This window comes from Perca fluviatilis, chromosome 11, assembly GCF_010015445.1.
Source record: "Perca fluviatilis chromosome 11, GENO_Pfluv_1.0, whole genome shotgun sequence".
NCBI classification, from domain to species: Eukaryota; Metazoa; Chordata; class Actinopteri; order Perciformes; family Percidae; genus Perca; species Perca fluviatilis.
The window spans coordinates 8007340-8024021 of record NC_053122.1 but is presented as its reverse complement, the minus strand read 5'-3'; the positions used below and the strand labels follow the sequence as shown (position 1 = coordinate 8024021).

The 16682-nt window shown below is 42.0% G+C and overlaps 1 protein-coding gene across 1 annotated transcript in view; it reads left to right on the top strand.

Annotated features, from left to right (window-relative positions):
• The first annotated feature begins 1115 nt into the window (after positions 1 to 1115).
• Positions 1116 to 16682, top strand: part of LOC120568123 (xenotropic and polytropic retrovirus receptor 1 homolog) — a 50958-nt gene continuing 35391 nt past the window's right edge. The window contains exon 1 of the mRNA XM_039815391.1: positions 1116 to 1608. Coding sequence (XP_039671325.1) covers positions 1540 to 1608 — 69 coding nt within the window. The 5' untranslated portion in view covers positions 1116 to 1539. The remainder of the gene's footprint in view (positions 1609 to 16682) is intronic.

Here is a 16682-nt window from a genome sequence, read left to right as displayed (position 1 = left end):
TTTATTGATCCCCAGTGGGGAAAATTACAATTTACACTGTTTGATGAAATCACTACACACAGGCCTGATATACACACACATGCTCAGGACCTATTCATGCACAAATGGAGAGATGTCAGAGTGAGTGGTCTGCCAGTGCTGGACCAGCACCCTGAGCGGTTGGGGGGGTACGGTGCCTTGTTCAAGGGAACCTGGCAGTGCCCACGAGGTGAACTGGGATCTCTCCAGCTACCAATCCACACTCTGTACTTTTTTGGTCTGTACTATATATATATATATATATATATATATATATATATATATATATATATATATATATATATATATATATATATATATATGGATCTTGTGACTGCATTTTCACCAAGTCAGACACAAACACACCCAGAGGATATATGTCATGGTAACTTTCCGTCTGAATTTCCTCCCCCCTTACTAAAAAAGACAATCTACATCTACGTCACCGTCTCCCAAAGGTGGCTGACGACGTCACACGTGTGACATTCATGTGTCATCGGAATATATAATAAAAACATTTCACTGTTCACTGAGATGAACGCTAAACAGATTGAGTTGAAAAGAGACACAATTAAAAAGATTTGCAGAGATACAGGACTGGGCAGTATATTATAAATGTTAAGTCCCGCTAGAATTAATCATTGTTATTATGGTTAAAATAAACATTTTAGGAGTCTGTCTCAGGGCATATATCTAGTTAAATTTAGATATGTTGGTGATGAGAAGTTCAACAACATCATGGACAAAATGATTGTTGTTAAGCACGCACAAAATCCAGCAAAGCATAGTGGATTAGGAAAACACTAACGTTATCTGTTGACGTACAAAATGAACAGTAATGTCTAAGTAAAACAGGGCATACAATGACAGCTCCCGTCCATAAAATAGACAGTGGTCCTGAACATAAGTTGACTGTGTCCCTCCCCTTGATGGTCAGCGCATTGCCCCACCATTAAGTTTAAAAACGGCCAGTTTACCCGTACTGGTTGGATGACGTTATCTAAAGGAGGGCTGGGCCACACATTGTTACACCCATCAACAACATATTCATGTGTGCTCAAGATTGGGTTATTATAATATTCCCAGCTGCACCTGAATGCAGCGGGAGACGGGAGGTGGAGAGAGAGGTAGAGGAGAACAACAGGGGAAAGAGATAGCAAGACCCAGCTAGCGCCAGCACTGTGAGCCTAACCGTTATTTTGCGATATTGGCTCTACAGATAAAACTACATTTAAGCATGATGTCCTTTAGCTAAGATGTGACTCCAACCACCTTTTCGTCGAATGTGTCCAAGACGGCAGAAAAATGTGCGCCGGTAGCTAACGTTAGCCAGTTTAACGTGAAGACAAAAAGGCATCTCTCTCTGTCTTTTGACCGTGCAGCCCGATCGAAATCCTCGGATGACTGTCTGTGTAAACGCTTGTAACGTTAAACCAGCTCGGCAAAACCCGCTCCTCAACTGACCCACCGGGTCCGTGTTACAATTACAAGCAGGGGAGGGAAAACCACCACACTGTCAAAATGAAATTCACGGAGCATCTCTCCGCTCACATCACCCCGGAGTGGAGAAAGCAGTACATCCAGTATGAGGTACGTTTGCTTCATTATTAAAACCTGCACTCTTCTAGCCACCAGCTAGCTAACTCGGCAGCTCACTGGTGGTTAATGATGGCTAAATGTCTGTCCAGTCTCATACCTGTTATTTTTATACAGAGCCACTTCCTTGTCTTTCACTCTCTTTTCGTTATACAACAGGAAGAGAGAGGACCTGCTTCAATTGTTACACCCGCAAGTCAAGCTAAACGGCAGCCTACTAGTGTAAGCCATAAGCTAGCTAGCAAACTACCGTTAGACAAGCTAGGTTAGCTAGTTGTTTGTTTGCTCCGCAGCTTTCCATCTCTCGGTCACATCGAGCTGTATTGAGCTGCTATGTACAGTACACCGGTCAGCAGAGGCGCGAGTCTGTCCCCTCTAAGCTGCTTGGAATGTGTTTTGGAGACAAAAGGCATTTGACTGACTCATCACTTATTGAGCTAACGTAAGTTAATCTTTGCGCCCGTTAACCACCTTGCCTGTCCCCAAACGCTTACCCAGCTCAGCAGTCCTGCGGCTGGTGTTTTATCATGAGGGTGAACGGGGTCACTCGGTGACAGAGAGGCGCTGATAGCTCAATCTGCAAGCAGCAACCTTTGACCCATTAATGCTACTCAAATTTGCAATTCACCTTACTGTGACAACATTTGTATGAATGGCTTTTTTGTTGTTGTGTGTGCCAGTATATTTTACTCTGGCATTCCAAACATACTTGTCAAGGTTGTACGTTTGGTTTACAGTACAGTGAATGTTTATACAGCAGGAACATGCTGATCCTGAGAGAATGGCAGTTCTTATGTAAGTCTTAATAAAGCCATATCTAGCCTATAAGTGCCATTCAAAGCTGTAATCCAGCTGGTCTGTGTGCTGGACAAATTTCATTACCAGGAATCAATCTGTAATCAATTTGTAATCAGGTCCAGTACTTTGGGTAAACGTAAAAAGGTTCACAATGTTACACACAGTCCGTTGGCACAGAGGGCTAAATACACCAGCGGCAGTATTTGCAGAACGGCAGTGTTTCCTTTAGGTTTTTTTTTTAGCAGTGGAGGCAGGTCTGAACACCCCCCTCATACACACATGAAAATGGAACGGACACTGATTTATACACACACACACACACACACACACACACACACACACACACACACACACACACACACACACACACACACACACACACACACACAATGAGGCATTCTTTCAGTTGTGATTGAACTGTATTTTTTGAGTGACTATATAGGCCAACTTTGATCTTGACATATAGGCTGAGCATTCTGTAGCAAATAACAATAAACCCACTAACACTATGTAGCAGTGTAACTACTTCAGCATGTAAATAATGCACCTATAATACAAACGTGAGCGAGACCGTTGAGCAATCGCTATTATATCGAATCAACAGCCACGTGCAATTTAGCTAGCAGGTGAAGAATACAAACAACGAAAATCACCAGCTAACTTAACTTAAATTTGCAAGACCAGGTTAAATGAACTGACAACGTAAGTTATACGACTTACAGTTCTCAAGGACGTACACACACCATCTCAACTGGCTTATCTTTTTCCTTTCTCCCTTTGTCTGCCGAGTGACTCGGGTGCCCGGTGTGAAGCGCGTGTCCGCGCTATTCTCCGACATGCACTCTAACAACGCAGCCCTATTTTTGATACCGTGGGGGAGGGCGCCACGGTCAAATCAACATAGAGGAAACACTGGAACGGCGTTAACTGTATGTCAGTATGCATGAATTAAGTTGAACCTAGAGTTGGGGTTTGCTAGCATTTTTTTCCCAATCTGATGTCATTTTGATCAAATCCACTTATTGAATCAGAATCTAGCTTTCAACATTTGTTTTTCAGCTTCAAACATTTTGTTATGTACGTAAAAAGTAGCTAACTAAAACTTCAGACTGAAACTCTACAGGTTTTAGTGACAGCATAATGTCTGCCGTTTGAAGTTACAACCGGAAAATGAATGATTGAATATGCATCTGACACACTGAAGTAACCTTTTAGCTGCACACCCTTTTTTTTCTTTTCTTCACAAGCTATGCTCTAAAACAGGGCTGTCAAACTCATTTTAGTTCACGGGCCACATTATCCTGATTTGATCTCAAGTGGGCCAGACCAGTAAACCACTCCAGAAAGATCAGAAACATTATCTGCCACAGACTTTCCTGTCAGCTTGGTGTTGGTAAACGCAAGTTACTTCTGCTACGACAGCCTTCTAAAGCCATTGTAGAATTTCTAAGATTAAAGTCGTAAATTTACGGGAAAGAGAACTTGGATTTTCTCTGAGATTAAAGTGCTAAATTTGGAATTGGAATTCTTTTACTTCTCTGCAGTTTTCACACTTTGCACAGTCATCCGGTGGGCCTGATTGGATCTTTTTTGGCGAGCCACGGGCCGTATGTTTGACACCACTGCTCGAAACGCAGGAAGTCCCAATTCAAGACAGTTTAGGTTGATGAGCCTATATTGTTTGTATGATATGCATAAGGTTTGAGAAGTTGATCGGCAGGATTGTTTCACTAGAGAAGACTCCCCACTATGTTGCAAAACCACACAGTTCAGTTGTGATTTTTGGAGTGTTGTGCCTCGCAAACTACGCTGTCGTGTTCTGCATATAGCTGCACGGGTCCGTGTGAAGTCAGTGTCGTCCTCTGCCCGTGTCCCAGAGGGACCACGCGGAATGTTCCCTTGCAGCCCCCAAATTCACAACTGCGCAGACTGTACGCTCTGACCGCACAAACGTGTGAACACATCCATGCGTGTAGACGCCAAGTGTAGTATAAACAGCACCACATGCACTTCCGTGTCTGTTTTGGATCTCCAGTCCGTCACAGAGTAGTGTTTCTTTGACTTTATAAACGACATTTGGTCGAGTACAGACACTGGTTTACAGAAAGCATATTAACCACTGGCAAGAGGTTCTTTTTTGTTGTTGTCTTTGAGCAAGTTTCTTACAGAACTAACTTACGAAGCTACAGCTAGGCTACTGGTTGATTGGTTTTATTTGACCCCTTAAATATATACATACATTAAAAATACATAAATAGTCAGGGATAATACAATAAAGCCCAAAGACTTATTTCCATTGTGGTGATGTTTGTAGAGTTTCTTCTTGGTCAGAATGGGCCTTTTTGGTGTGTGTGTGTGGGGAGAGAGACTATACGCACGGCAGTAATTAGGGTTGCAAAATTCCGGAAATTTTCAAAGTTGGAAATTTTCCATGGGAATTAACGGGCATAAATGGGAATTAATGGGATTAAACTGGTGTAAACATGTGTATAGCGCAAACCCTGATTTGCCTGTTATTTCTGACAATTTGATAAACAAAAATGTATATTATGTTTGAGTTAATAAACAGTTAACAAAACTAGTTAAAACATTATATTAATATTTAAATAAATAACTGTGTACCGAGTAGAGATGGCCCGATACCATTTTTTGCTTCCCGATTCCGATACCTGAACTTGCGTATCGTCCGATACCGAGTACCGATCCAATACCAGTGCTTCCTATATTTTATTATGTTTTAACAACTGTATACTACTATCCCTGTATGGATGTGATATTATTTCTATCTTTGTTGTCGGTCTGGCTCAGGTTAAACTCTTTGTGAAACATGAACAAACACAAACAATGAATGCCGTAGAACTTTCTTATATTATCCAGTCTGTCAAGTCAGTTATAACGGAAAAAGAACATAAATAAACTACTTTAACGTAGATTTTCTTTAGGGCTTTATTATGTGGTATCGGATCCGTGCATAATCTCCAGTACTTCCCGATACCGATACCAGTGTTTTAGGCAGTATCGGAGCCGATACCGATACTGGTATCGGTATCGGTATCGGCCGATACTGGTATCGGTATCGGACCATCTCTAGTACCGAGTCCGGTACGGCCAGACTCTCATATTTAAGTTTCTGTTCTGCTTGTTCAGCGGTTGTTTGATAAATTGCTCTTAAACACATTTAGAGATGATTTAAATAGCTATTTTTTTTCTCAGTTTGTACCATTTTGGTGCTGGTGATTTATCTTTTGGGGCTGGCTAAAACCTCTTCGGGGTGGGCCGAAAAATTCTCCATTCATGAAAGACCCTGCGTTTGTCATTTCAGCTGGTGAAAACAACCGTCAACACAGTAGATCTGAAGCCTTTTTACCAAAATGCTTTATGCGTTGCTCTTTGCTAATGCAAAAAGACTGCAGTTAACGATTAGTTTCCTTATCGATTAATCTGATTTATTGTTTTATATAAAGACTGGTCTATAAAATGTAAGAGAATAGTGAAAAAAGCCCACCACCATTTCCCAGAGTCCAATATGATGTCATCGTTTGCCTTGTTTGTCCGACCAACCATCACATAAGAAACAAAGCAACTGAGATGGTGCAACAATGGAAAGTTTGGCAATTTTGCTGAAAAAAATAAAAATCTGCTTCCAGGGTATTTCCCCACCCCCCTCCCCCACCTCTCTGTACCTGTAGCAGCAGTATCTGCATTGTTTGGAGGTTGCAGTATTCTCACAAGTCATGGCCGGTGCTCTGCATAGTCACATATTGCTACAGTGGGACTGCAGCAGTCTTTCAGTCAGTGCCACGGAGTTCACCACCATACCAGAACATGACATGTTATGGCAGAAAGAGGATCTGGAATTTCTGTTTAGTGACTTAGAAATACCTAATGACCGTCTCTTATATATTTAGGTTATTTAGTCACTAGTTCATTTGTGCGTGCGTCTGTTTTTCCAGTCAGTATGAAGCAGGGCTAAGCTTTCTGGCTCAAAGTCGGAGGTAATCAGTCATCTCCTCTGGACTCCTGTCCTGACACATTGTTTTAGTTCTGTGTTCCTTTTGCAGCACACTCAGTCACATTAAGCTCTGAGCCAAAGGTCTCTTTCTGCAGTTAGAAATGCAGTCTGTGGAGCAGCTTCGCCAGTGCTGTTCAGTGTTCTATCAGCCTACCACCTTGTTAAAATTCACCACAGCTTAGCTCAGCTCCAGAGATCCAAACAACGACCAAATCAGCTTCTGTACAAATTACCAAACCAAATTACCCTCAGGTGAAATTCAAAGCTCCTGATATGCAGACCAACCTGTATGGTCTGTTGCATATTCTCTGTGTTGTCTATTGCAATGACCTTGGTCTTTGTTAGAATAAAATATGGCTTTGTTAGAGCGCTGGTTATCAAACTCTGGTACACGAGCGCCATCTATCGGTACGCGGATGAATATCCGCAATATTTAGAAATTTCTGTATTGGCCTATCTGTCAATCTGTGCTGCGCTGCTTGACACTCGTCTGCGCAAGTCATCGAAACTAGAGGTGGTCCGATACCATTTTTTGCTTCCTGATTCCAATACCTGAACTTGCGTATCGGCCGATACGAGTACCGATCCGATACCAGTGTGTCATATATTTTATTATGTTTTAACAGCCGTATACTACTATCCCTGTATGGATGTGATATGATTTCTATCTTTGTTGTCGGTCTGGCTCAGGTTAAACTCTTTGTGAAACATGAACAAACACAAACAATGAACGCCACAGAACTTTCTTTTACTCTTTATTACGTGGTATCGGATCGGTCCGTAAACTCGCAGCACTTACCGATACCGATACCAGCGTTTTAGGCAGTATCTGAGCCGATAGCGATACTGGTATCGGTATCGGAACATCTCTAATCGAAACTGAAACTATAAACTGAAATCATATGGGCACAAAATCCATATCCACCGCCATTAAGAATAAAAGGATGTCTGTCATCTTTGTCATCAATTGTACCAGTAGCGCTCTCTCTCTCTCTCTCTCTCTCTCTCTCTCTCTCTCTCTCTCTCTCTCTCTCTCTCTCTCGTGTGTGTGCTGTCCAGAGGCAATACGCAATCACAACTGTCCAAACGGCTGTGAGCGTCCACCTGCACTTGCACAATCCCTCTGTGTGCACCTGTGTCGGTGTTTTGCTGCTGTTATCCTGGCTCAGTGATGCATTTGACAAAGTCTACGGACTACCACGTTGTTGTTGGCATTAAGAGTAAAATACTCCCACACTTTAGAAGACCGCGGGCGAGCCTTGTTCTCAACGTGTTGTTGAACTCGCGAGGAATCCATACTTGCGCTGTTGCTGGAGGCAGCTATGTTTTTATTATTATTTTTTTTTATTTCTATGAGTGACGCGTCGATGCAAATTATTTGTGTCGACGAATTTACGTAATCGATTACGTCGACGAATCGTCCCAGCCCCAACTGTAGAATGAGAGTAGAATGGACTTTCCTATTCAAATCAACATAGCAGGATGGTAAGAGTGTCGGACATTTTTTCGGTACCGTTGCAAAGAACCGCTGTAGCCGGCTAACTCTTTCTATTTCTATGGTCCATGGCCATTTTTGTTTTGTTGAGCTGGGCATATGCAGCAAACAGCAGACTGTTCAATGTCCATTGTATTCTAATGCTATTCCTATGAGATTAACTCAAATGACCTGGGCTGGACAAATATATTGTTATGTTACTGTATATTGTTATGCAGGGGATACCCAGCCTAATATAGTATCTTTGTTGCAATGAGAGGGATACGTATTATTCTTCGAGTGCATTTTTCTGTTGCTTATTTGAACAACAGTTTCACATGGACTCCGGTTTCTTACTGCTTATGCAGGGTTTGGATGCAGACCAGATGTAGCTTGTTGTTCCACCCAGCTGGTGAATCTGGCCCTGGGCCCAGTTAGTTTTAGTCCTGTGAAGATGTGGGACCCAGGCCTGTGAGGTTTGCAAAGCCATGCTGACCAGGGCTGTTGCATGCATGTCATGTTTTCCCATGGCAGCGGCGTTTGGGTCAGACACTTAGCAGGACAGTTAGATAAACAGAGTAAATGGACTGTATTTATAAAGTGCTTTTCTAGTCTTAACAACTACTCAAAGCGCGTTTACATAGTACAGGAACCGTTCGGCATTCACACACATTCGTACACTGTAGCCGAGGCTGCCGTACAAGGTGCCACCTGCTCATCAGATAAACTTTCACAGACATTTACACTCCGATGGCGCAGCATCGGGAGCAATTCTGGGTTCAGCGTCTTGCCCATGGACACTTCGACATAGGGCCAGGGCCAGGGCCAGGAATTGAACCACCAACCTTCCGATTGGTAGGCGACAGCTCTACCTCATAAGCCACGGCTGCCCCAAGAGGTGTATCCTAAGCACTTGTGATCTGATGTCAGGGTTTTTCCCTGGGGTGCTGTGCAGCTATTGGGGTTGGTCACCAACTGAGCCCAGTGTTTCCTCTATGTTGATTTTGTAGTGCGGCCCACCATGGCAAAATTTCTGCCACCACGGTATCAGAAATGGGGCTGTATTTCTGATACGTTGCCTTTTAAATTATCCTGCCAACATAATCCACCCCCCCGTTGGCTGCCGCTCACATTGCAATTTAACAACAAGTTAACAAGTTCGGACAGACCTGCCCCCACTGCTAAAAAAAAAAATCCTAAAGGAAACACTGGAGCCGTAATGGTCCCATCCTTCGGCTCGTCCAGATGCTCTCCACATTGTTTTTACGCTGCGCCTAAGCCATATAATAGCAGAGAAAACCCTGGATGTGATGGGAACCAAAGACCGTCAGCTCTTTTGTTTTCATGCTGGCATGGGCTGTTATTATATATATGTCTTTAGCTCAGATTATTGACATTTTAACAGTGTGCAACTTTTCTTTCTCTTTTTGTCTACCTACTAACCGACTGGCTGCATTTTCCAATAAAAGTCTATGATGGAAGCTGCTTTATTTAACCTGACAGTTTCCTAGCGTGACTACAACTAGAACAATATAAATGCCTGATGGTCATCTGAATGACTCAACAGACTCATTGACTGGCTAAGAGATTCTGCTGCATGACTGCATGTCTGTTGCACTCAGTCAGGCTTTGGGATATTTTAGTAAAAATCGAGATGTTTGTGTGTTAGGGGAGTTTCAGCAGGAAGGACGGAACTGGTCAAGAGGTGTGAGAAAGGGGAAGTGGCGAGAACAGAAGGGCTGCAACTAACTAGGCTATTTTTTATGAATTCATTTTCCTATTTTCTTGATTTAAACAATTGATAAAATGAATCGATAAAATTCCTATTACAATTCCCCAGCAGGCAGGCATAGCGTAAGACGAGCATGGTCGCGACAGTTTCACGGTATTGGGCCTGCTTGGGGATCTGCCTGTTAGATTGCCTGTGCCTCCCAACCTGCCCGCTCGCCTTGCATCCTTTTTTATTTAATTTTTTTATTTAACCAAGTCAGCCATAAATGTCAAATGCATCACTTAATAATGTACCTTGAACACAAAGCCTAAAATAAAGCCTAAAAATACAACACTCCATGCCACAGCAGCCTTAGTTCATGGGAAGTTAGTTTGCTGATGGTAGCTGGTTTCAGTTGCAGCGATGAATAGAGCCGCTGACAGAAACAATTCTCTGTTTTTACTTGCAGCCACAGTCCGAGTCAGCAGATATTTAGAGAGGGGTCTCCGAAAGAACACTGACCGGCTTAATTAAACAGTTGCTGCCTATTTTGTCCATTTTCATATAAAGTTGTGTGGGATTATTTTTTAGAGGAAATGAGAATCGATTTAGAGAATTTCCACCTCAGCCAAGGGATGTAGCTAGCTGGGCTTCCCGCGTGTCTGACGCATCGAAATCACAAAAGACGCAGTAAACTCACTATTGACCATGATTGATGACCACTATTGAGATGCACCGATAGACCGGCCGGTGACCGGAATTGGCCGGTTTTCACGTGCTCGGCCATGACCGGCAGGTCAGTCTGACATATGGCGATGTCATGCCAGTCAACGCTACAATTAACTGACAACATAAGTTATACGAGTTACAGTTCTCAAGGATGCACACGCACACACACGCGACAGCACAGTCTCTTTTTCCTTTCTCGCAAGTTTTCCACCGCGTGTCCGCGCTATTCTCGCACATGTAGGGAACCTCGTGAATTAACCTGCAACATGTCAGCTGTTTGGAAATTCTTCAGCGCGTGTGCAGGAGATAACAAGTTTGCAATATGCAACACCTGCAAGGAAAAAGTAGGGCGTAGAGGGACGACACCAAAATCCAATTTTTTTAGTTGGATATTGGATGTGAAAAGAAGGAAATGGTTCTAACATTGCACTTTAGATGTGTGTGAATTTTAATTTATATAGTTCTACTTTATAGTGATCCATTATCTGTTCAAAAAAATGTTCTATGTTCTGTGCAAAATGTTCTATTAAAGATAAGATAGAATATAAATATTTGTGTGTGCCGTAAAGTGGTAAAATTAGAATTTAAAGAATTAGAAAAAATTAAATCGGAATCGGCTAAAATCGGTATCGGCTGGCCTAACTCAAAGAAAATCGGTATCGGCCTAGAAAGTTGTAATCGGTGCATCTCTACTATTGCCGCATCCTAATTTTTTCCCTGATAATACTACATTGTGAGCAACAAATCTGCGTTGATATTGGCAGAAGGAGAGCTAGACAGCTGTTAGCCGCCGCTGGGCAGCGGAGTCCTGCGGTATGTTCAAGTGACAGCTGCCGCTAGCGTAGCTTTAGCTAAACAGTCCGACCAATAATCACTTATAGAATTACAATTTGGCACGTCTAAACAAAATCAACGATTACCATCAACAGACATACCCATTAGGACCTTAGCAAAAGTTAGCAAACGTTGTTGTTGTTGTTGTTGTTCTCTACAGATTAGAAAAATCAAAGCACAAAGCCCCTTGGGACTACGTTAGCATAATGTTAATGAATGACGGCCATTTCCGCTACAGCGTCGCCATTTACAGTAACGTTACTAATTAAACAAAGCACCCTAGTAGATTAAACACCACAGACGGACTAACTGCATTACTTAAACACATGTTACTGTAAGCAGCTGGCAAGACAGCGAGTAAAGGAGAGGGTAGGGTTGGGTACCGAAACCCGGTTCCACTATGGAACCGGTTCCTACGCAACCGGCAAGAATCGGACCGGATAGAACGCAGTTCCTCATTTCGGTTCCACTTGATGTGTCAACTGAAATATTTTCCCTCTGTCACTCCGAAACGGATGTAAAAATATCACACTTTCTCTGCAGTCTACCGTTAGCTAGCTACCGTAAATGTAGGCTACTTTTAAAATGCCATATTTTCCCCTCTGGGCTCACCAAAACAGACGTAAAAGCCTTTTCTTTTCAGTTTTTTCAAGAAGCGGTTTAGGAATCAGAATCGTTTTTAAAAGTACCGGTTCGGCATCGGAATCGTAAAAATCCAAACGATACCCAACCCTAGGAGAGGGCGGACCCAAATGAGAGAGAGAGAGAGAGAGAGATTATGTGTTGTCCTTGTTACTAAGACGACGAGCCACGTATGCTCATACTAAGTACTGAGAACTGTAGTGCACTTGGAAGCGAATCGAGACCCACATTTTCAGGCGGACCAGAGTTTAGTTGGTTGGTCGGCACAAAAGTTCAAATGAGCTTTGACTTCACCCCGTGCTCTGTATTCTCAACTCAAAATGTGACATTTGTATAATGTTTTCTAACTAAAGTGTTCAGATTTGGGATTTTATTTGTTTAATTTTCAGATACAACATACATGAATAAAACCATAATTACAACCATAAAACATCAGCCGCGAGTTGAACGCTACAATTTGTCAAGATTGTTGTATATATTTATTTTTTTATTGGGGACTTGCTCAAATTACTTGTGGGTCCCGGGGATTTGCTACATGGAAAACCTACCAAGTCAACGCTATTGTCAATTCTGCAACATGTGCCAGACATACAGAGCAAACCTGTCAACATGTTTACGCTGTTAGTCCTTGGTAATGCTGCCTTCAGCAGGATATAGTCATGGAAGACAGCTGCTGGTTCTGCTGGTCTTATCTGACGAGGGTGGAAAGCAAAGACTCAAAGATAAAAGAGAAGGAGGAGTGGGAAAGGAAGGGGGCCGAGTTAGAGAATGGAGTGAGAGATTAAGCGATTTGATATAATTTGATTCAAGAAAATGTCCACAATGTCCAGAAGGAAAAATGAGAATAACTGTGGAGACAGAAGGGAGGGATTAAAAAGAAAGCAGTGTAGAGAATCTGACACTTAGAAAGACTTTATTGTCATTATCCCCATACAAGCTCTGATTAAAACCTCTTTCTAGGACCAAAGGGAAACCTATGGAGAAAGAGGAAAAAAAAAAAAAAAAAAAAGGCTAAATTGAGAGAGAGAGGTAGAAGAGAGGAAAGGGGTAAAAAGGTCAGAGGGATGTGAGAAGCTAGGGTTGAGTGCTGATGGCACTGGCTACCACATGACTGGTGTAAGAGGATCACACACTTGCTCCCTGTTCATGCACACACATGCGGATAGGTCACATGCATAGATCTCTTCTGAGTTCCTATAGCTGGCCCCTGTTTTGTGAGCCCATTTCCCAGCATTCCCTTCAGCAGCCCCCAGTGCATATAAATGAGTTATTACACGTTGCTAGGCCTGTAACAATTATTACATAATTGTCTAATCGCAATTGTTACTTTGTTTAACTGCAGTTAATAGCTGACATTAGCTAAGGTTGGGAAAACTATATAATAATGTACTATTGTCAATTTTATGTTCATTTAAGAAAAAAAAACAATGTTTTTTTATTATTATAAAGAGGTGTGGTTTACTTTATAGGCTGTGTATATGTGTTACTACATTATCTGGGTCAAATAACAAATAAATAAATAGTGATATAACCAAAAAGATATATCCTGGGATGCATTCAAAACTTTATTTAGTTTGGAAAAGTAATACATAAATGAATCAATACATCGACTGAAAGAGACCGTAATATTGTTAATCACAATTATTTCTGAGACAATTAATTGTACAGCAACATTCAGAATTGTTACATGTTGCTTTGAAGAACCGTAGCAATAGCATAGTAAGAGCAAGTATTCCAGTTGGTAGAGTGGTCTTTGTCAAAGTCTTTTTGTCATAGACTGTTTAGCATCACATGCAATGGAGGCTACTGTCTGGATGAACTGGTATTTCAAAATCTTTTTTTATTTATAGTGCAGTGCCTCTTTCAAAACATGCCTGTTTGGAACGGACTGATTGCTTGGCAATAGCTTGCAGCTTTTTTTTAAAAGAACGGCCAAACAATTGCACACTCAACACTGCACTTCCTGTGGTCTTGAGCAATACACCTGCCACGACGTAGTTGCGTGCCTTAGCAAGTGCCATCACAATTTGATATTGTATCAATTCATAGGACAACGCCACGATATTTGCCGAAGTAAAATCTATCTTTAACAATAACACCCAAAGAAATAACAAATAGCATCCATATGCAGAAAATCTTCTAAAATGAACCACCACCAAACAGAACTCATATCTCAAAAGTCAAATTCAGAACTTAGTGGGACTGAGAAAGGCATCCTCTGCATTTCACCCATTTTGACTTAGGAGCAGTGTGACGCCAGAGTGGACAGAGGCCAGTGTCAGGAATATTCGAAATTGCTAAGTGTTTGGTGTGGGACACACACACACACACACACACACACACACACACACACACACACACACACACACACACACACACACACACACACACAGACCGACAGACGCTGGGAGAGCATGCACAGTGCACACAGAAAAGAGCAGGACTTAAAGCAACACCGCTAACCACTGATCCAGCCACTCAAAAGAACAATAATAAAAGAACCATAGCTGAAAGGAATCAGGAAAAAGATGAAATATTTCCTACACAGTATGTGCAACAAGCACCGAAATGACATAAATCTTTGCATAAACATGAAATTAACACCTGTCTGTATGTTTAAGATATATTTCTCTCCTATAAGAAAATGCAACAGTTAATCCCCAAAATAGTGTAAATAATTGCTCGGTCAGATGCTAAGACCAACCACTGGCTTAGCTTTTAGTTTGCGTCATTTGTGCGTCACAAAGTGTGACGTCGGCAACATGTTTCCAAATCCCACATCTTGTCAGGATTTTGGGGGAACTCTTTGCTTTCCGCTAGAACGCCTTTTGTAGGCTTGACATTTGAAAACGCAGCTTCCTTCATATCTTCTTCGCACCACCTTCATATGAGGCACTTTATATACGAGCTGTTTGAGTTCTTCCCAAAAGTAAGGAGAAACCTTGGGATCCGAGGTTTCTACAGGACACAAATGCGAGCATAATCCAGTTGTGACTCATAATCCTGCTGACAGTTTGGTGTCAAGATATGAAGTGTTTGTCTCCTCGTGGGTGGGGGTTAGGGGAAAGGGAGAGGGGCTGAGATGGAGGGAAAGGAATTTATAAAAGAGATTAGGCAAAAGGGAAGCGGTGAGAGAGTGGGCAGGGAGGGAGATGATTGCGGGTAATATTTTATAATGCAAATAAATGAACAAAATGAGGAAAAGAAAAGGAGAAAAGACAACAAAAGGGAAGACAAACAACAGAGAATGAGGTATTGAGGAAAAGAGAGAAAGAGATGATAAAGTAAACAAAGGGAAGGGTGGCATAGACACCTCAAACACACACACACACACTGTCTGTCCCACAGATTTGTGGTCAAAAGTCGTGGTGCAACAGTCTGCCTGAGGTTATTTGCCACAAGCCATGAGTCTGGATCAAGGCAGAGGTGTGTGAGAGAGAAGAGAAAATGCCATAAACTGAGTTTACAAGGCCAGCAAGAGGCTAAGACAACAGGGAGGGAGTGTGAGAGTGAGAGTGAGAGTGTGAGAGGTGGAGAAGGGGAAAAGGACATAAGTAGGGTAATCTTCTGTGAGGATAAGCAGAGCTGCCCTTCTCCTTGTTGAGCTGTGTGTGTTTTTGTTTTGGAAACTTGCGCCTTAGCACCTGCTGAGCCTGCCTACTGACCACACACACACACATAGACAAACATTCACACATGGGCCTCAGGAGAAAGTGTGGGGAAAGTTTTGCGCCCAGATGTGTCTGCGGGCGTGTTTGCTGCTGATGATAGCATGACATCAGATTGGCAAACAAAGCACTCTGTCACCACAAATTACCGTCTCATTAAAAGAGACCATGTTCTGTCTTGCTCTGTGTTTAGTCGTTAGGGCCAATATGACACACAGCCAAATACATCCAGTCATTTTACATTACTCACAGATCAACAAAACATGCTTTGAGGCTTAAATCAGTCCCTCCAGAAAAACGCGATTATGCGATCGCATAATTCAACGCATAATCAGCCAAAGTCCGCAGATTTAAGCGGGGGCCGCATTTTTTCAAATACGACGCACTTTCGCCGCATAGCCTAAATTGCCGATTTCTGCGCAAAATATGCAGGGCTTGCATGATTTCATAATCCCCGCATTTTCGTTGCAAAAAAGTCACATATATCTTCGCAGAAAGTTGAACAATGTTGCGTTTACGTCACACAAGAGCAGCCATTTTCCCCTGTTGCCATGGGAACGTTATGAAGTGACGTAATTACGCGACGTGAACATCATCGAAAAGCAGGGTGTTGGGAGGAATCATTTTTTTTTCTCTTTTTCAACAAACCGCAGTTTTTGCAAGTTCCCGCAATTTCATCGCATTAAATTGCATAAATATCCTGCATATTCCATCGCATTTTTTAAGAAAACGTGTGACATAATCAAGGATTTTTGCCCGCAGCAATCACAAAAAAAATGCATTTTTCTTGAAGGACTGTTAAATGTCATTGATTGCAAAGAATTAACTCCCATAAAAGAGATATATATATATATATATATATATATATATATATTATAGCTTTTCTAGATCTCGATAGGTGGTGCTTCTGAAAAAGGAGAGACTGGCACGCTTTTTTCCGAATCTCTCAATGACATCTTCACTATCAACAATCTCCACCAGCATTAGAAAACGTGTAGGAAAAACATATGCAGCTCCAGCTAACCAGCCACAGTTCTCTCAGCCTCTATGTTGTATCCTCTAGGGCTGGGTATCGTTCAAAAATATTCAATACCGATACCAATACCGTGACTTCGATACTGGTTCCTAAACGATACTTTTTTCTATACCAGTTTTATAAAACAAAAATGAATTGCAACATTACACATTACGGCACAAATC